The 20,743-nt window shown below is 54.0% G+C and overlaps 1 protein-coding gene across 1 annotated transcript in view; it reads right to left on the bottom strand.

Moving 5' to 3' along the window:
• LOC129117671 (uncharacterized) overlaps positions 1-18,502 on the bottom strand; it is a 29,474-nt gene extending 10,972 nt beyond the window's left edge. Inside the window, exons 1-12 of the mRNA XM_077190476.1 lie at positions 17,615-18,502; positions 17,025-17,154; positions 16,692-16,793; positions 16,180-16,275; positions 15,801-15,920; positions 12,421-12,534; positions 11,239-11,331; positions 10,483-10,599; positions 10,211-10,321; positions 7,630-8,601; positions 3,548-3,670; positions 1,017-1,406 (exon numbers count right to left, since the gene is read on the bottom strand). Of these exons, the coding sequence (XP_077046591.1) occupies positions 1,017-1,406; positions 3,548-3,670; positions 7,630-8,601; positions 10,211-10,321; positions 10,483-10,599; positions 11,239-11,331; positions 12,421-12,534; positions 15,801-15,920; positions 16,180-16,275; positions 16,692-16,793; positions 17,025-17,154; positions 17,615-17,932 (2,686 nt within the window). The 5' untranslated portion in view covers positions 17,933-18,502. The remainder of the gene's footprint in view (positions 1-1,016; positions 1,407-3,547; positions 3,671-7,629; positions 8,602-10,210; positions 10,322-10,482; positions 10,600-11,238; positions 11,332-12,420; positions 12,535-15,800; positions 15,921-16,179; positions 16,276-16,691; positions 16,794-17,024; positions 17,155-17,614) is intronic.
• Between the last annotated feature and the right edge of the window lie 2,241 nt (positions 18,503-20,743).

Genomic DNA, 20,743 nt, shown 5'->3' on the forward strand with positions numbered 1-20,743 from the left:
AGTAAGAAATAGTAAATATCTAAGTCCAAACACAAAATATTGTCTCTGCACATTTAATCCCAACACTGAACAAGACAAAAAAAAAAAAAAAACAAAACAAAAAAAAACCAAAAAACCAAAAAAAAAACCAAAAACAAGTGTGTCACTGCAGCTCCTGTATCAAAACCTTTTCCATTCCCTGTTCCTTATTTTTATTGGCAGCTGCATTCCCTCAGATCCTAAACTGTCCTTCAACCTTTTAAAGGAAAAATTACAGAGCTTCTTGTCTCTCACAAAGGTTCACAAGCTCTTAAAGATGAATTCTCTAAAAATCCAGGGATGTGAGGAGTGACAAGAGCCAGGCCAGACCCAGCGTGTGTCCCTTTGGAGAGGAAAAACTGACCTTTTCCCAGTGTGATCAAAGGTCCAAATTTCTCCTTCAGCAATTGCTTATAAAATTCATTCTGCCAATCCTGCAGACGTGGCCACTGAGGAAACATCGCAGGGACCTAAAAAGCAAAATGCTCCACAGTCAGGGGAGCTGAGAATCCCTCAAAACCCTCTTATCCCAACAGTTTAAACACGTTGGCACCTCCCAGCTGCTCCCAGCCATGTCTGTGGTATGTGTAAGCAGCATATTAATGAAGGATTTTACATAAGAACCTTCTACTGTTAATCCAGAATGAGAGAAAAGGCTTTAAAGTGATGTGACTCAGCCAGAACAATGATTTGCTCCAATAACTGGGTCAGAAATTAGTCATAAAAACAGATATCTGTGGTCAGCATCCACACCCAGCCCCCTCAGGGAATGTGGTTCTTCCTTCAATGAAAAATAAAATAATTCAGTGTTTTAAATAAACCCTGAGGCAGTGCCATGATCTGTCAGACTAGCTGGAAAAGCTCCTCCCTGGTAATGAAAGCTTATTATTAGGGAATAACAATATTATTATTATTAATTAAATCCTCTAAGGGATATTTTTCCCAGCTGCTTCCAAGGCTTTACACACAGATCTCCCTTTAATTGAATTTATTCCCACTATCCAGCCCCTCAATTACCCCACAGGGCTCAGAATTCCGGATCCTTTTTCGGGTTTTGTTGCTCATCACGTCACCACCACCCCGGGGGGTGCCCACGAGCCAGGTCCCATCCAAGGCCAGGATGAATTTGCTGGGAACAGCTTCCTTCAGCAGGCGCCGTCTCTTGCGGATTTTCACGGGGTCCACCTCGAAGGAGCTCTCCTCAAAGTGCTCCGAGCACAGGCAGTGGTACTTGGAGGGGGTCTCCATGTCCCTGCCCATGTTCTGGATCCACTGCCTCAGCAGGGCTTTGTTTTGGAGGGGGAAGGTATAAAAACTGACAGAGCTGTTCTTGTAGACGCCGCTGGTGCCGTTGCGGCAGTTCAGGGCCGCGCAATAACCCATCCTCGCTGGCCAGGAACGGGGGAACACCCCAAAAAACACACCAGGGAGAAAGCTTAGGGAGTTTCATCAACCTCAGTCTCAAACAGGTCTAAATTTCTCTGAAAATCCCATGGTTTTGGCAAAGAGGAGGAGCTGAGGTGGCCGATTGAAACGCGGGACTGAACTTCCCACAGGAGCTCCCCACGGAGAGGAGCCAGGTCTGTCCCAGCTGCTTCAAACCACGACCTGAGAAGGAAAAAATGCTTTAAAATCAGCTTAATGCCCCCTGAATATGCAGATTTACATTTAATTAACCCTTGTGGTATGCACACAGAATGAGCTTTGTTCGTTTTTGTATTGACAAGAGACATCGAACTCCAAAGGTATCCAGCACACAGCACAGGGCTGAGAGACAAATAATTCCCAAAAAATGAAAGTTTGGGCTGTACCAAGAGCTCTCCCATCATATCAGAGGAGAGTCTCAGGGGTGTCAGTCAGTGAGGAGATCTTTGGACAGGAACACTGAAAAAGGGAATAAACCATCCAGGGATCCTGCTGCATCCTGCTCCTAAGAGGAGATCCCAAGGTTTGAGGACACCCGGGGTTAAAGAGAATCAAGGATCAGAAGGTCCAAAAAAAGCTCACAGAACCTGATTATTAAATTAAAACTCAGCGTGGAGATGGGTACTTTTGCCCTTATCTTCTGGTAATGAGAGAAATAAAAGAATAAAAGAAAAGAGGGAGATCAGATGGGAGAGGGAAGGAAATCACCAATCCCGGCTCCAGCACTAATCCTGTCCCGAGGGCACATTCTCACAGGTAAATTTTCCCCGCCTTGGAATTAAGTTTCTCCTTTTATATGTAAATAAGTGAGGACGCACAATCCCTTCTCCCAGAGCTTTCTGGAAAGGGCCTTTGGGGCTCTTGATCACCACTCCTGGACCAATCTCTGGCTGACACTCTGTGCCCCTTTCCCGACCCCATTCCTGCACTGCCTTTTCCCACTGCCCTTATCTCCCTGGAGCAGAAGGAAAGCGGCCCCAGGAGGGGCAGCCCCACCTCCGTGTTCCTCCTTTCTCCAACCACATCCTGTTCTAACGTGCTGCTTACGGCAGTGTGGGACACAGCAGCACATCAGCTCCTTGGGGCCCAGGTGTCCCCGGGTCCCCAGCACAGGGAGGGCAGGGACACGTTGGGATGAGGACAGAAGGGGCCACAGAGCTGCTGCAGGGCTGGAGCCAGGCTGGGAGAGCTGGGAATGTTCTCCTGGAGAGGAGAAGGCTCCAGGGAGAGCTCAGAGCCCCTGGCAGGGCCTGAAGGGGCTCCAGGAGAGCTGGAGAGGGACTGGGGACAAGGCATGGAGGGACAGGAAACGGGGAATGGCTTTAAACTGAAGGAGAGGTGGGATATTGGGAAGGAGTTCCTGGCTGGGAGGGTGGGGGACGGGCTGGCACAGGGCGCCCAGGGAAGCTGTGGATGTTCCCTGGAAGTGTCCAAGGCCAGGCTGGACGGGGCTTGGAGCAATCTGCAACAGTGGAAGGTGTCCCTGCCATGGCAGGGGTGGCACTGGATGGGCTTCCAGGTCCCTTTCACCACGAACGGCTCCAGCCCAGCCCCGCTTTCATCGCCTGCACATGCCAGGGCTGTCTGTGCCTCTCTCGCCGTCCCAGAGCCGTGGGGGAAGCGGGTAGCGGCGCTGCTATCGGGGAGCCGGGGCCCTTGGGAAGGCGCCGCAGGGCGAGGCCGGACACAGCTCCGCAGCGCGGGAAGCGGCGCGGGGCCCCCGGCAGCCCCGCTCTCCCTCACGCCGCGCCGCCATCTTCCTCCCCTCAGCCCCGCCGAGCCGCAGCAGCCAATCACAGGCGGCGTCGGGCAGCAGCAGCCAATCCGAACTCAGCCCTGACCCATTTCCCCCACGCCATTGGCCCGCCAGGTCCGCCCAGTGCCCGGCGCGCGGTGGCCTCCACGAGGAGAGGGCGGGAGGGACGCTTATCCCCATTGGTCAGCGCGCGGGGAAAGCAGGGCGCTGATTGGACGAGACGGGAAGGGAGGCGGAGATTGGGACGGCGTCCACTCGTTGTCACGGCAACGGCAGCGCGGCGGAAACCGCGGGAGGCTCCACCGAGCACCGGCCGCGGGTCGGGAGCGGAGCTCCGGGACTCCTCACCGAGCACCGGCCGCAAGTCAGGAGCGGAGCCCCGGCTCTTCCTCTCTGAGCACCGGTGGGACGCGGGATTCGCCGTCTCGGAGCGCCGTCCCGGGCCGGGGCAGCGGAGGGATTCTCCCCCGCCTGGATCGCAGGCGGACCCCGGGACCGGCCCCCGCCTCCCCGCCCGTTTCGTCCCAATGCAAAGATGCCTCGAAACCTGGGATTTGGGGGGTGGCAGCCGCTCAGTTTCTCCTCTGGCTTCAGCCTCGCTCCTCCCTTCCCCTCCCGCTGCAGAACGACCCGTGGCACTTGACAATTTTAATTAAAACCCCTGAAATTTCCAACCAACGAATCAAACATCCGGGCAAAACTCAAGCAGAAACACGCACGCAAAAAAGCTCCTTTAAGGAAGTTTCCTTTAAGTTAAAGGAGCTCTGACCCCAAACAGGCTGTTCCCTGACTCTGTTTCTCTATTTTTTCCCCACGATGCCACCGAAATAAAGTCGTGTTCTTACAAGGCCACGACACAATCCCGTGAGAAACCCTGAACACGAGCAGAAGAGCTGGGAAGGAGGATGTTTAACCAGCAGTGCCGTGTCCCGCTCCAAGGGGAGGGAAGTTCCTCACGTGTGGAGCTGCCCCGGGTCCAAAGGGAACGACAGAGGATCCCGAAAGAGCTACGAAGTTTGATTAGTAAATGATACACTTGGCATGGAAATTGCCATGAGTTAGCACCTGATCTTCTATTAGTAAATTAAAAAGGAAGGAGGGGCGAGGGGAGAGGTGAGGGAACATCACCAGTCCTGGCTCCAGCGCCGATCCGGGTGTGCAGGGTGTGCAGGGTCCCGAGGATGCTGTGGAGACACCTCCTTATGGGTAAATTTTCTCCGCCCCGGCATCAGGTTTCCCACTTCCCATGCAAATGAGAGAGTGTGCGCAATCCCGCTGCTGGACCGTTCTGGAATTGGGTCGGGGGGCTTTGGGGGGCTGTGGTGATCTCGATGCTCCTCTGCAGATCTCCCTGCTCGCTTCCCCTCTGGCCTTGTCCCCTATTTGTCGTGTCTCAGCGTCCCCAGGGGGAGTTGAACAGCACCGGCCAATCTGCCGTGCCCTCCTCTCCAACCACATCCTGTTCTATCCCGCTCCTTATCAGCGTTTAGGGCACAGCCTTAACTCCTTGGAGCCTTAGCTGCTACAAGTGCACAGATTAGAACGGGATGGAAACTCGGGGTGATCCCGAGAACCCAGGTAAGGTCATTCCTTACCTCCTCCAACACCCCCCGAACCTCCTGGAGCTCGGGAAATGGCTCATGAAAAGCGATCCCGTTCCATCTGAGCCAGGTTCATTTGCAAGAGCATCCCGGGCGTGAGGAGGGAAACAATCCGGAGCCAGGGCACGGGAACTGCCCGAGCTTTGCATAACAAAGGGCACAGTGAGGGACACAGCAGGAGCCGGTCATCCCACATTTTCTGTTTAGGTGGTGAGGTGAGAAAAGCCCGGAGAGGGGGTGGAATTCCTTTGTTTGGGTCCCAGCATGGAGGCACCACCTTGAGCTGTTACCCTGCCGTTGTATCAAGGTTAAATTATTGCAAGGATCCAGCTGACCGAGGCTCTGCAATGGGAAATCTGGGATGGAGTCTGTGAGGAAAGCTGTGTGAGTGTGCAGTGGCATCAAACAGGGACCCACGGGCTCACAGGAGCTGGCTCAGGTACTGCTCAGCTGTGACTCCACAGTGGCTCCTGGATGGGCATGCAGGGAAATTTCCTCAATAGCCACACATCCAGCAAGTGGAATCTTATCCATGCAGCCAGAATAATGGCCTGGATATTCACATTTCAGCTGGTTTTGCCAACAATTAATAAAAATTTTTAATAGACACAAGAGCACAATATCCAGTATTAACATAGCAGCATGCTGGAGTAGCACCCGGAGGACAAAGAGTTAAAATCCCTGGAGCAAATCCCCCTGTGCCAAACTGCTCAGGGTAATTTATGGCTGCTGGGTGAGAAGCAGGAATCTGCCAACCTTAACCCCAGAAGAATTCCAGAGGCTACAGGGCACAGACTCTACAAAGCACCTGCACTCCTTGATTTAGAATTAAAGTACCACAATGGCAAATTCCAGCCATGGCAGGAATGGGAATTTCTGGAGCTGCAGCTAAGCTGGCCCCAGTAAGAGCTGTGGGTTCCAACACCGTGTGGGCAGTGCCCTGGGGTGCACCATCCCGGGCACCAAGGAGTTAAAGTGCTGCTGTGTCCCAGATCTGGGTAACAAGGGACAAACTGGAATAAGACATGGCTGCAGAGGGGGACCCTCTGAAATTTTCAGCCCCTCTGATTTTTCCAGTTTTGGGCTTGTCTTCCTCCTTTTCTTCCTTTACTCTTTCTGCAGTTGCTCAGTTTTCACTGACAGCAATAATTCAGCTCTTTTCCCCCCCTTTCATTTCCTCTCTGGGGTCTTTTTTCTCTCTACCACGCTTTTTCCTACCTAAATTCTCAAATAATTCTCTTTCCCTGCATTCTGCTGAAGCAAGAAGAGTCTCAGGCTGGTCATTTTTCAGGCCCTGGTTTATCACTTTGGATTCTGTAGAAGGCCAGGAGATAAAGGGCTGTGTCTCAGCTGTGGAGCCAGCCAAGGACTGTTGTGTGAGACACTGAATGGGGAAGGACGGGATGTGGCTGGAAAAGGGGGGCACACGGAGCAGGGACAGCTCTTTTTTGGGACAAACACCCTTATTCTGGCTCCTGGAGATAAGCACAGCATGCACAGCACAAGGCATGGAGTGTCCAACAAAGGCTGATCAATCAGGGGGATCAAACCCACCAGAGACCCCCTGATCCATTTCTAAGAGATTCAGAGGGATGGGCTGTGTCTGCTGACTCGTTTGCATCAAAAGTGAAAAAAGTAGCCCCAGGGTGTGGCTGTAAAAGGGTGATCCAGGGCTCACAGGGCACCTCTGGGATCCTGAACACAGCTGGATTGATGCTGGAGCCAGGACTGGTGATATCCTTCCCTTTATCTCTCTGATCTCCCTCTCTCTTTCCTCTCTTCTTTTACCTTTTTATTTCTCTTCCGACCAGAAGGGCAAAAAATTCCCATGCTGAGGGTGGAATTTGCTGTTAGAACTTTGTGAGCTTTTTTGGACCCTTCTGACACCTGTCATTCCTTTTTGACCACGGGCATCTACAAACCTTGAGAATTTCTTTCCTCCTGGGAGTGGAGCACACAGAGCTGGGGGAGGAGGCTGGAGGAGCAGAGCTGCCCTACCTCCACCCAGCCTGGTCTCCAGCAGATCCTGTTATCAGTGCTTGGGACACAGCAGCTCATTAACTCTGTGTTTCCCAGGTTTCTGCAGCATCTCCATGGTCTGCTTTCATAGGATTTGGAAAACTGAACTAACACAGAAGTCTGTGAACAATGTGGGAAAAGAAATGCAACACAACTTTAAGGCTATGCAGAATTAAAACCATATTCCAGGCTGCCTGGCCATCTTACAACTCCCAGGAAGGATCTCAGCCTTCAGGAATTCTCCCTTGGGGTTTAGCAGCGAGGAGCCCCAGGATTTAAGAGTGGGAATAAGCTGCCTCCCAGGCTCTGCAGCCTCTTTCTGTTTGCCACAGAAGAAAGAGGCTTCCTCCTACAGCCACAGGGGCAACACTTCCTTTCCCAAAGCACCTCACCCAAGTGTGTGTGTTTCCTGACACCGATTCACTCCTTAGTGGACAATTAATACCTTTAACTCACTGCTCCCAGCCCAGTCCAAGGACTCCAGATTCCTGGGATAACATTTTGGATACATTTTGGATAATTTCTCTCTATTCAGACAACTCTTCTTTGTAACACGCATCACAAATTGTTCCATGTCAATGTGGTTTCTCTCCCACATGGACTCACAGCCAGCAGTACCTCCAAACTCCACCTCCCCAAATCCACAGGCACTGGTGAATGCTGTCTAACACAAAATAACCTCCAGTTAGCTCCCTTTTCCTGGGAGAGGCTCGAGGTGGCTGCACCACAGCCTCCTCCTGCCATCAGGGTCTGCCACAGAGCTGGGGGTGCTGCCCTGGAGGATGCACCAAGGGCTGTGGGGGATGTCCTAAATGGAATGCATCACAGAGCCCCTGATGTTCCCGCAGGGCCAGCTGACCAGTGGCACGTGGGTGTCCTGCATGTGACCTTCCTGATGCTTCAGCAGGCTCCTCTTGAGCACAAATCTCTTGCTGCAGAGGGGACACTGGAAAAGCCTCTCTCCCGTGTGCCGGCGCTGGTGGTTCAGGAGGTAATCCTTCCTCCTGTAGGTTTTGTCACACTTGGAGCACTTGTAGGGCCTCTCTCCCGTGTGACTCGTCTGGTGCCTCACGAGCCACGAATGGCACACAAAGTTTTTCCCACAGTCGCTGCAAATGTAGGATTTGCCTCGGCCCTGGCTCTGCTGCTGGGCAGGGCTGCCCCGGGCCAGGGGCGGCTCCCAGCAGGGGCTGGATCCCGAGGTGTCCGTGGGGAAGCTCTCCTCGTTTTCAGCAGCCTCCTCTGTGCCCAGGCTGTCCTGGTCATGGGGCCTGCCTGTGCCTGGGGGAGTCTCTCCACACTCAGAGTGGGGCCCTGGCCCCTCACAGGAGGTGGGAGCAGCTCCAGGGCCCATTCCCTTCTCTGCAAGGCTCATTCCTTTCTCTCCTGGGCCCATTCCCTTCTCTCCCAGGCCCATTCCCATCTCTCCTGGGTGTGGGTGCAGCAGAGGGAACATCCTCTCATACGTGGAGCCTGGAAATATGTCCCCTTCTCCCTGCAGTGCCTGCTGAGGCTGGTCCTGCTGTGGGCAGCTTCTCTCACACTTGTACATACAGGGCCTCTTTTCCTGAGCACTAAAGAAATCGTACTGAGCATCACCTCCAAGGCTGTTCCCATTCCCTGTGGTGGTTGTTTCCATCATTTCTGAATTCCACTGACTGTCCCATGTCACTCCATGGCTGGGATCTTTGGGAAACACCTCTCCTGGTCTTCCTGGTACCTCTAAGTCACAGGTCTTGCTCTCCAAGGAATTTGCTGGATGGTCCCTCCTCAAATTTTCATCTGAAACAGAGATTTCAGAGATTTTTAATTCAGGAGTCCCCTTAGGAATGTCCCTCCCAGCCCCAAGCCACATCTTTAATACTAAGGGAGGAACAGCATCCACTGGAACAAAAGTTCCAGGAAAATAGAAGGACTTTTTTTCAACTGTATTTTTTAAAATCTACATAAAAAATGACTGCTGCAGTCTCAGATTCAGCCTCTCAGCCAGATAACAGAGCAGACACTGTCCCACCTCAGTGTTCCCAGCTGCTCTCCAGACACTCTCCTGAGCATCTCCAGGAGAAGAGTCCAAGCAGGGCCCTGAGTTAGCTCAGCAAGTCACAGAACTATGGGATCCCCTGAGCTGGGAGACACCCACAAGGATGGAGTCCAATCTCTGGCCATGCATGGACACCCCCACAATCCCACCCCACAATGCCTGACAGCATTGTCCAAATGCTCCCTGAGCTCTGGCAGCCTTGGGCCATGCCCATTTCCTGGGGAGCCTGTTCAGTGCCCAACAGGGCACTGAAGGTTCTTCTCTGGGGAAGAACCTTTTCCTGATATCCAACTTAAACCTCCCCTCCTAGGTTTATCAGAAGCACTCTCTGCTCCCAGGAACTTGTGCTGTCTAACAAGCACCCGTTTTTTGGTGAACAGCCTCAGAACCCATTTGTCTTGCCTGAATAACAACCCAAGTGGAGTAACATTTTTGTTATGGAACTTTCAAAGAAAGTCATTGACTTGAATTGCAGCCAGGATGGAAAATCCCTGATTAAAGCCCACCCTCCTGCAACCCTATAAACTGCAGTCCAAAGTGAGACCCACTGAGCTCCCAATTCCCAGAAAATAAAGGAATGTGTGTCCCAAACACTGATAACTGGATGGCCACATCCAGTGGAGCCATGAGAAAGAACAAGATGTGGCTGGAGAGGGGGGTGCCATGTGGAGATAAGGCAGCAATTTCTGGGACAAACACCCTTGTTTGTAGCTCCTGGAGACAAGCACAACACAGAGCAAAGGCAGGAATGAGGTCAAGAAGTGGGAATGGATTACAGGGATGGGGATCAAGACCACCAAAAATCCCCAAAGCCTCCAAACCATTTCCAGAAATGCCTGGAAGAACTGACAGCATGAGAAGTGAGAAACTTGTCCTCAGGGCAGGGAATCCTGGCCATAAAAAGGACTGAGGGTGCCCTCCCTCCCCTCATCCACACTGCTGACAAAGACATCAAACACAGTGGCCCCAGGATGTCCCCAGCCCTGGGGACACCACTGGTGACTGGCCACCAGCTGATGTCACTCCCTTGCCCAGCACTGTGGGCCCAGCCCTGAGCCAGGTTTTTATCCAGATAAAAGCAGCACAAACTTGATCCATGCAGCTCTGGGCTTGCCTCAACACAAGCCCAAGCCAGTGCCTCTGGCAGCTTTTGGCTGGCTCAAGAGGGAAGGAGCCTCTTCAGCTGACAGAACCCAAAATTTTTGTGACCAAATATTAACCAGCAGACTGAGGTTTGTCCCAGTTCTCTCATGGTTAACGTTGCAAGGTTGTGACATTTCACACAGTATTAAAAAATACTCTAAACTGGATTTACTGTCCCCAAAGTCCCAGCTGAAATCCATTACTGACCTGTATTTGGATCTGCAGAGATTTCCTCTTTCTGCAAGTCCTGTTGTTCAGAGCAGGGTGGCTCCTCTTGTTTAATCCACGATGAAACACCCCTTGCATAAGTCTGAAATCCTGTTCATTGGGGAGAATTTACACAACTGAGAAACACCAGGGGAAGACACAAAGCCTGGATAATTTGGGAATGCACAACAGTAACAAAGCAGCAGGGAAAGCACAACAGGAAGAGCCATTAAGGGGCAATTCCTGCAGTGGAGTTTTTGGCAGATCCTCACCTGTGGCAGGATCTCTCTGGAGGTGCTCACCCTCTGTGCCTGGCAGCTCCCTGGCATCCACCTCGCTGCCTTTCCTGGTCTGACTGGATGCCTCAGGCTCGTAAAATCCTCGCTCTGCTGAGGGAGGAAGTTCAGAAGTGTATCATACCTGCCTAAACTCAGGATTTCACAAGGCTGTAAACCTGCCCTGGTCTGAGCTTTCTTTGGAGGTTGTTACCCCAAGCCAAGCTCCTCTAAGCCCAGTTTCTTAAGGAAACCTTTGGAAAGGTCTAAAAATCCCAGCTGGCTACAAACACAGGGAGCCAAGTACAGTTCTAGTGGAGCCAACAGGAAGCACCACTACCTTTGAAAAGAGTGAGGAAAATCTGCAAAGCAGAGCAGCTGATTTGCAAAACAAAGAGATCCAAGTGAGAGGGCAAAGAACAGGGCCCTGGGCTCTGCAGCCTTTCAGAGAAGTCTGTGGGCTCCTCCTTACCCAGGAGAACCCCAGAAGGGAAGGGAGGAGGGAAAAAGCAACCTGAAGGAATTTAGGGAGAGCCACACTTGGATAAAAACCAACCATGCAGCAACAAACTCCAAAGTGTCTGTGAGAGGGGAAAGGGGCAACACCAGCCCTCACCTGGGGGATCTGCTGACAAGTCTGCTCAGAACTTCTTAAAGATTTGGAATACATGAGCAGAGGTGGGGAATTTATTCACACAACCTGGAATTTAATCCCTCTGTTTCATTTTCCCTCTGAGGTATGCAGTTACTCACCTGGGCAGGGCTCTCCAGGAGCTTCTGCAGCCTCCTCCTTCCGATCTGCAGTGCACAACTCTTCCTCTTGCTTAATCTGGATTATGCTGTCCTCTGTTAACAAGAGCCACTGTTATTTTAACACCATACAAAATTAATTCCAACTGTCAACCCAGCCCAGGCAGATCTGCTCTGTTCTAGCTCACATTCCAGAGAAAACCTCGCTCCACTTCTAGTTCCTGCTGACCAAGGCCTCTTGAACAGACCTGAAATGTTGGTTACAAAACCCTCAGCAGATTTTTGAGCCTGAGAAACGCACAAAATCTTCATACAAGTGGAAACACGTTCTCCAGGGCCCCAGGAGAGGCCAGAGCCACTTGAATTCTTGTCCTTGAGTTTCTTTCTCTCTTGGTGCTGTCAGAGTTCTGTTGTTTCCTTTTCAATGCCTCTCAGTCACACACCACTTCTCACCCATAAGAGAAACACTCATGAGAACAGAGTTCTTAAAGAAATTCATTCAAATAATGAGAAAAGAAAAAAGAAAACAAAAGTCTGTAGAGTAAATAAAGAAAAGCAGATGGGCCAGTGCTCTGCACCTTTACAGTGCAGACCTGGCCAAGGGACTGGAGGATTTCCCAGGAGAGGGAAAAGAAGGGAGTGATGGAAGGTCCTGGAAAGGCTGGTGGGGATGGAATGCCTGACAGCAGCGGCTGGAAGACCAAACTCAGCACAGCAAGTGCCTTGGAGAGATGCTGGTCATAGAATTGTGGAATTGTTGAGGTTGGGAGCCCTTTAAGGTCATCGAGTCCAACCATTCCCACACCACTGCCAAGGCCACCACTGACCATGTCCCCAAGTGCCACATCCACAGGGATTTTAAATCCCTCCAGCAATGGGGACCCAACCACTGCCCTGGGCAGCTGTGGACAGACTATTTGGGGAAGGAATTTTCCCAGTATCCACTCTGAGCCTGCCCTGGCCCAGCCTGAGGCCGTTCCCTCTGCTCCTGTCCCTGTTCCCTGAGAGCAGAGCCTGACCCCCCCAGCTGTGCCCTCCTGGCAGGAGCTGTGCAGAGCCACAAGGTCCCCCCTGAGCCCCCTTTTCTCCAGGCCAAAACACCACCCACACCTCAGATGTCCCCAGATCCTGGCAGGTGCTCAGTGTCCCACATCCCTCTCCCACCATTGCCCTGACACCACTCACCGGAGCCGGTCTCTGTGGGATTCCCTCTCACATCCTGGTCCTGGCAGCTCCTGGCCCCTGGCCGGTTCCTGCCCTCCGCCGGGGCCTGGGCCCTGTGTCCAATGGCGTCCGGCCCTGTGGGGAATGGCGGCTGAGGGGCGGCCAGGGGCACCATGGGGCTCCTTTGCCACGCCATGACCCCGGCCACCCTTACTGCATCTTGTCCACAGGGCCCCCCTCAGAGCCGTGAGGGATTGGGGTTTACCTGGAGCCATGAGGGAACAGGATCCCACTCAGAGCTGTGAGGGATTGAGGTTCACCTGGAGCCATGAGGGAACAGGGCCCCCCTCAGAGCCGTGAGGGATTGGGGTTTACCCGGAGCCATGAGGGAACAGGATCCCACTCAGAGCTGTGAGGGATTGGGGTTCACCTGGAGCCATGAGGGAACAGGGCCCCCCTCAGAGCCGTGAGGGATTGGGGTTCACCCGGAGCTATGAGAGAACAGGATCCCGCTCAGAGCTGTGAGGGATTGGGGTTCAGCCCAGAGCCATGAGGGAACAGGATCCTGCTCGCAGAGCTGTGAGGTATTGGGGTTCACCTGGAGCCATGAGGGAACAGGGCCCCCCTCAGAGCTGTGAGGGATTGGGGTTTACCCGGAGCCATGAGGGAACAGGATCCTCCCTCAGAGCTGTGAGGGATTGGGGTTTACCCGGAGCCATGAGAGAACAGGATCCTCCTCAGAGCTGTGAGGCATTGGGGTCCACCCAGAGCCATGAGGGAACAGGATCCTCAGAGCCATGAGGGATTATTAGGGTCTACCCAGAGTCATAAGGGGACAGGATCCTCAGAGCCATGAGGGAACGGGATCCTCCCTCAGAGCTGTGAGAGACTGGGGTTCCACCCAGAGCCATGAGGGGACAGGGTCCTCAGAGCCATGAGGGATCAGGGTTCACCCAGAGCCATAAAGGAAACAAGGTCCCCTCTAATCCATGAGGGCCAATTCCCTCAGAGCAGTGAGGGATCGGGGCTTCACCCAGAGCCATGATGAAACAAAGTCCTCAGAGCCATGAGGGGTCAGGAATCCACTCAGGAGCCATGAGTGGTCAGGGTCCCACTTAGAGCTGTGAGAGATCAGGGTCCCATCTGAGCTGTGAGGGGCTTGGGGATCCTCTCAGAGCTATGAAGGATTGAGGATCCTCTCAGAGCCATGAGGGAACAGGGTCTCCTCACAGCACTGAAGTGTCCCTTTCTGTGTCACTTCACATTTTGTCTAGAATTCAGGATTCCATTTTGCAATTCAAACAACACAAATCCCAAAATAGCTCAGAGATTTGCTACAAATACATGTATTTGTCTCTGAAATTCAGGAGAGCTGGGCTGGAACAGAGAAACTGTGACTGACTGTAAAATATTGCATCACCTCTGATATCAAAGGCAGCTTCAAAAAGTTATGAAACATGGAGCATGTAAAATACAGAAACAGCCCAGAAAGGGCACCTCAGGTTGTTTGCAGAATAAGCCAGGAGTGCTGCTGAGATGATCCCAAACAGAACTCAGGATATTCTGGTCACAAGGGAATCACAAATGTCCTTCCACTGCTTCAAAGGGCCACCACTTTCCCTCTTTATCCCAGAATACATCCTGCTCTTATGGAATCCTGGAATGGTTTGGGTGGGACCTTAAAGCTCATCCAGTGCCACTCCCTGCCACGGGCAGGGACACCTTCTACTATCCCAGGCTGCTCCAAACCCTGTCCAACTTTTCCTTGAACACTTCCAGGGATCCAGGGGCAGCCAGAGCTTCTCTGGGCACCCTGTGCCAGGGCCTGCCCACCCTCAGCCAGGAATTCTTTCCCAGTAACCCACCTAACCCAGTCCTCTGCCAGCAGGAAGCCTTTGCCTCAATATTATCCTGCAATTTAGGGCACTAAGCGTATTTTAAGAAATAAAGATATAAAATGTTTTAATCCAAGTTCTAACTGGACCAAAACAAAGTGTAATTTTCCCTCTTTCTGTACTAAACAAAAATTTTAGGGAGAGTTCTAAACTCATTTGTTCCTGAGTGAGATCTGACCGAGCAGATTGTGACTGGAAGTTGGTTTCTGTCTCCAACAATTAAATCCACAGGAGATGAAATGCAGCAGGAACCCCAACAGCTCCATTGCTATGACACCAGTGAGTCAAGAGGTTTGATATCTCCATGACATTTTTATGTGAGATGAACTGTTGATTTCATGGATTTCCTCGAGAGGGAAAAACTCCATTCAAATCAATTGACAGTCCACAGAACCCATGGATTCTTGGATAAGAGCAAGCTAAAAATGCTCTTCACAACTGAGCATTTTGACTGAAACCCCAAATTTTATGCTGAACCAGAAAGCATAAACTTTTCCATGGGAAACTGATTTCTGTGTGACCTAAATAATAATGAGGTCATTATTATTTAGGTGTTTTGATTTGTTAGTTCTGTTTATTTTCAAGTTCTTTCTTCTCCACCCTCCATATTTGGGTCTAAATTTCTCTGTAAATGTCAATATTCTACCACTCTTGTGACAGCACTCACAGGGACTCTGGAGGGCAACAACCCCCCTGAACTCCTGTTCCAGAACAAACAGCTGCTGTCAAAACACAAGTGAAATGCACCAAGAAATAAAAAATCTGCAAAAACTCAAAACAAAACACAAACTAAATATTTTTTCTCTTCCTGGACTCAACCCATCACAACCACAAAACTGAAAATGTTTTACTGGCTGCAGCATTGACGTGATCTGGGTGAGAATTGTATTGTGAGCTTATTTACACCCTATTTTTAGACATTTTTACACTTCAGGCCTGTTTGGATCTTGGATACACACGTGGAGAACCATTCTCCTGCTCAGGTTCCACCACAGTATTGAAAAACAATTAAAAACAATTGAACACCAGGGTTTTTTTTTTTTTGATTTGAGGTCAACTTCTGTCTCTCCATCAATAAGGTACAAAACTACAAACTACCATTTACAGCAAGTAAAATGATGTGAAAAATAAAAAAAAAGATAGAAAGAAAGCATTTAGAACTTCACAGGCTTAATGTTGTTTTTATTAAGAATCAAGTCTTTACTGCTGAAAATTTAATCAGCATTTTTCAAATAGACAGAAACAAGCTCCCTGCCCTGAATTGTTCTCAACTTAATGATTCCTCATATTCTGAGGGATCCATTCCAGGTGTGCCAGAATCCTCACCTACAGTGCCTCATCCTCCCAGCTCTTTCACCTTCCCAAAAATAAATCTCTCCCCAAGTTTCCTGCTCACTCCCCACCTGAGCATGGCTCTTGCTCTCTCCCAGTGCCTCCCCTCAGCCCCCACATCCCAGCACACTGTCCCACAGCAGGAATGTCAGGGATTCCCACATCCAAACTCACCCACACCAAGCTCAGAGCACTCCACACCCTCCATGGCTCCCTGCTCCTTTGCATGTGGCTCTTCCTCCTCTTCCTGCTTCACGGTGACAGCAAAGCTCCGCTCTGGAATGCTGCTGTCTGCTGAGGAAAAGAGGAAACTGCTTTACTGGGAAAGAGGAGACTCCTTTAGTGGCTATCACAGCCCCACTGGACTCCTCTCTTGCTGCCCCAGAAGTTTGTGCCCACTCACCCACCCTGCTGCCACACACAGCCCCTCCAGCACCTTCCATTCCTGCTCCTGGGAGCTCTGCTCTGCCCTGCAAGGAAGTGGTTCCCCCTGTTCCCCCAGTTCCAGAGGGTTCTCCACACCCTCGAGCCCAGGCCCTTCCACAGCACTCACCATGGCCAGGTTCAGCCAGCCCTGCTCTTCCCTCCTGGTTTGCCTGTGCTTCTCTGCTGTCCCAGCTGCTCACATTGAGTTCAAACAGCAGAGCCTCTGCCAATGCCAGAAATCATGGAATCAGATCACAGAACCCCAGAAGGGTCTGGGTTAAACTTGTTCCACCCTCTGCCATGGACAGGGACACCTTCCACTATCCCAGATTGCTCCAAGCCCTGTCCAACCTGGCCTTGGACACTTCCAGGGATCCAGGGGCAGCCACAGGGCAATCTGTGCCAGGGCCTCACCATCCTCACAGCCAAGAATTTCTTCCTGACTTGTAATCCTAAAAATCAAACCTGTTATACTTTTTATCACCCTCTGTTACTCCCCCTGAACCTGCTCCTTTTGAGATCCGAGAAGTTCCCTCCAAGCAAACCAGGACCACCACCTTGTGCCAGCCTCTGTGTGGTGACAGCACCACACGACCCTCACCCTCAGGATTAAAGCTTTAATTCATCCCTGGCCTGCACCTGGTTCTGCTGGGATCTCTCCAGGAGCTGCCTCCTCCTCCCTGCAGGGTGCTTCTCCTCCCTGGAGCCGGGACAGGAGGGCAGGTTCGGAGATGACATCGTCTGACAAGGAACAGAGAAAGGAATGAATGTTTCTGTGCTGCATCCACAGGGAGGAACACACCCAGCAGCGCTCCCCAAACCAGCTCCAGCAGCTACAACACACGTCTGGGCAGCACAGAGTCCTCAAACACAGGCAGCGGTCTCTCTGTGTTCCCACAAATCTGCTTCCCACGTCTGGGAGAGATTCCCTGACCAGAAGGTGCTGATAACTGACGCAACAGCAACACTCACCCAGCAGGACCAGGGCTTCTCTCTTCCCTGTCAGCACCTTTCCATACAGCTCCCTCTGCCACTCCTCCAGGTTCTCCCACTCCTGAGTGGAAAAGCCGGTGGCATCGTTTTCCAACGCCACAGCCGGGGCCTGCAATCCCAAAAGTGACACTCAGCACCGCTCCTGGAACACAGAGAATTCTACTCCCTACTTATCCCTGCTGCCAGGTGTCAGGGAAAGAAAATTCCTGCCTTGGGGCATCCTCTGGACACTGAGAGTAACACTTTGGATCTTTGCTAAACTTCGGGAGATGAACTGTGTATTATTCCACGATATTCTTACTTCCCCCTGGAGCCTGATCCCACTGGGGACCTCAGAGTGGGGTAGAACTGTAAAGAAGTGACAGCCCATCCTTCTGTAGGGAAAACCCAGCTGAATCTAACAACACACAGGAGAATCACTTCCTGCTTTGTGCCTTGGCACGACAGGCGACAGAAGAAATCTTGGCAGAGATCGTGGAATGATATCCATGGCGGAAGGCTGAGGTGAGGAGCAGAGGAACCTCTGCGCTGTCCCTGTCCCCCAGGCCCCCTAAAGACCCATCCGATACCTTGGGGGCCTCCAGCCCGGGGGGCAGCCGCAGGATCCAGAGATTCCTGTTCTTCAGCAGGTTCTCCATGTTCTCCAGCCGCTTCTGGAGCCGCCCGTACTCCTGGACGAGGGTGCCCAGCGCCGCGCACTTGCTCTCCAGCTGGTTCCCGAACTCCCCGACCATTTTCTCGCAGTCCAGGTGCTTCTTCTCGCTGTTGCCGGCGCGGTGTTCCAGGCTGAAGAGGCGGGACGCGTGTGCGGCCACGCTGCGCTCCAGCGCCTGCACGGCCGCCACCACGGTCCACAGCGAGATGGTGCTGCCGCCCGCCAGCTCCATCCCCGCACCGGGAGCGGCGGAGCGCAGGGACCGGCTGCGGCACCGGGGCTGCCGAAGGCACACAGCGGGCCAGGGGAGCCTCGCTTCGGCCGCCGCACACCGGGGCCGGCCCGCTCCTTCCCGTGCCTCCCGCAGCGGAGCTGGAGCTCTCCGCTCGCACCGGCCCTTGCCCGCCGCCGCTCCTGCCCTGCCCCGCCGCCGCCTTTCCCTCCCTTGCCGCCAAGAAGCGCCGCTTCCTCTTCCTCCTCCGCTTCCGCCGCCGCCACAGCGGCCCCCGCCGGCCGGCAGCCCCCGCAGTGATTGACAGCTGTCAGTCACCGGGAAGGAGCTGATGCTGATCGGAATGGCAGGAAACCCCCCCGGGGTTCCACCGCAGCGGCGTTCCCCGCAGGACACAGAATCCCAGAATTCCTGAATGGAAGGGACCACAGTGGGTCACTGGTGGCACCTCCCTGCTCCAGCAGGGAGCACAAGGCTCAGGATTACATCCCGGCAGGTCTGGAATATCCCCGGTGAGGGAGACCCCACAGCCTCTCTGGTCTCTGCTCAGGGCTGGGCACTGCTCAGGGCAGAAGTTCTGTCTCCTGTGCCGGGAGAATTCCTGGGATCAGTCCCTGCCCGTGGCTCTGGTGCCATTGCTGGGCCCCCCACAGCAGAGCCTGGCCCTGCTCTGACCCTCCCTGCACCCAGGGACACCCAGGGCTGAGGGGCCCTCTCAGCTGGGCTCCTCTCCAGGCTGAGCAGGCCCAGCTCCCTCAGCCTTTCCTGGGCACCGAGATGCTCCAGGCCCTTGCTCGGCTCCAGGAGCTCCTGTCCCTGCTGTGCTGAGGATCCAGAGCTGGACACAGCACCCAGTGGTGCCTCCAGGGCTGGGCACAGGGGCAGGATTCCTCCCTGAACTGCTGGGAATGCTCTTCCCAATGCACCCCAGGATCCCATTGGCCTCTTTTCCCCAGCACACTCTGTTGGCTCAGGGACAGCTCATTGTCACCCTGGACCCCCAGTTCCTTCCCCACGGAGCTGCTCCAGCAGGTCACCCCCAGCCTGTGCAGGTACCTGGGGTTGTTCCTCCCCAGCTGCAGCACCTGCACTTGCCCTTGTTGTATTCCAGACATTTCCTCTGTGCCCATGTGTCCAACCTGCCGAGGTTCCTCGGAAGGGCCACACAGCCCTCGGGGTGCTCAGCCACTCCTCCCAGCTTTGAGCCCTCAGCGACCCCTTCACCCAGGCCAGTGATGAAGCAGGCAAACAACACCGAGCCCAGCAGGGCCCTGTCCTGCAGCCACACCCCGTGCCATCGACCCCGATCCTCCGGGAGCTGCCACTCAGCCACTTCCCAACCCATCCCACTGCCCATCTATGCATTCATCCAACCCACCCCTCCGGGCGTTCGATGCCGCCCTCCCAACCCATCTCTCCATCCATCTAACCCACCCACCCCTCCGGGCGCTCGGTGCCGCCCTCCTAACCCATCCCTCCATCCATCTAACCCACCCCTCCGGGCGCTCGGTGCCGCCCTCCTAACCCATCCCTCCATCCATCCAACCCACCCACCCCTCCTGGGACTCGGTGGCGCCCTCCCAACCCATCCCACCGCCCCATCCATCCAATCAACCCACCCCTCCGGGCGCTCGGTGCCGCCCTCCTAACCCATCCCTCCCTCCATCCATCCAACCCACCCCTCCTGGCTCTCGGTGCCGCCCCTCCGGCGGTGTGTGCCGTGCGGTGCCGCCCCGGCCGCGGCGGCGCGGGGCCATGGCGGAGCTCCAGGCGCGCCTCGAGGCCCTGGAGCGGCGGATGGAGCGGGCGGAGGCGGCGCTGCGGGAGCTGCCCCTCGCCGCCCTGCAGCTCCACGGGGTGAGAGCCGCGATGGGCGAACCGGGGGAGTCCCGGAGGGGGCGAGGAGGGGTGGCTTGTGGGGCTGAGGGTGAGACTGAGGGCGCTTAGGGGAGTGATGAGGGGCGGGGAGGGCTGGGAGTGGGATGGGGGAGTCACCTCTGGGGTCGTTGTGGGGCTGGAGGTTGGGAGTGAGACTGGGAAGGGCACTGAGGGGCTGGTGGGAGGTTGAAGGGGAGGCTGGAGGTCGCTTATGGGGCTGTTGGAAGGAGGGTTTGGGGCTGGGAGGGAGCCTGGGGATCGCCCATGGGGCTCTGGAGGGCTGGGAGCGGTTTGGGGGGCTCCTGAGGGGGCTGCGGTGGGTTTCAGGAGACGGGATGGGAATCCAGTGCATTCCCGGCTGGCCGGGAGCAGCTCGAGTGGCTCCTCAGGGGGCAGCAGTGGGCTTCAGGAAACTGGGGATGAATCCGTTTGACTCCTGGGGATCTGGGAGCTCTTTGAGGGAGCTGCGGTGGGTTCCAGGAGATGGGGATGAATCCAGTGGGCTGCCGGGAGCAGGCTGGTTTAGGAGACTGGGAATAAGCACGGGGGTCTCCGTATGGGGATTTTGGAGCTATTGAAGGGCTGGGGGGTCTGAGGGTCTGGGAGTTGCTCGGGGTAGCTGCCCTGTCCCCCATCCCAGCCGGTGCTGCAGGTCCCGGTGCAGTTCGAGGATGTGGCAGTGCGGTTCAGCCGGCAGGAGTGGGCAAGCCTGGACGAGGGACAGAAGGAAATGTACCGGAGCGTCATGGAAGGCAACTACGAGATGCTGGTGTCCCTGTGTAGGCTGCGTTTGCGCCGGTTTGGCAGCCCCAGGGAGCTCTCTTGGGGTCATTTCTCTGCCTCTTTGCCTTTTGCTGCAATCTCCAGCTCTCAAATAATCCTCCCTTTCCCCTGTCCCCTCCGGCAGCGTTTGGAGCGTGGCAGGGAGTCGCA

Source organism: Agelaius phoeniceus, chromosome 1 (assembly GCF_051311805.1).
Source record: "Agelaius phoeniceus isolate bAgePho1 chromosome 1, bAgePho1.hap1, whole genome shotgun sequence".
In the NCBI taxonomy this organism is placed as follows: Eukaryota; Metazoa; Chordata; class Aves; order Passeriformes; family Icteridae; genus Agelaius; species Agelaius phoeniceus.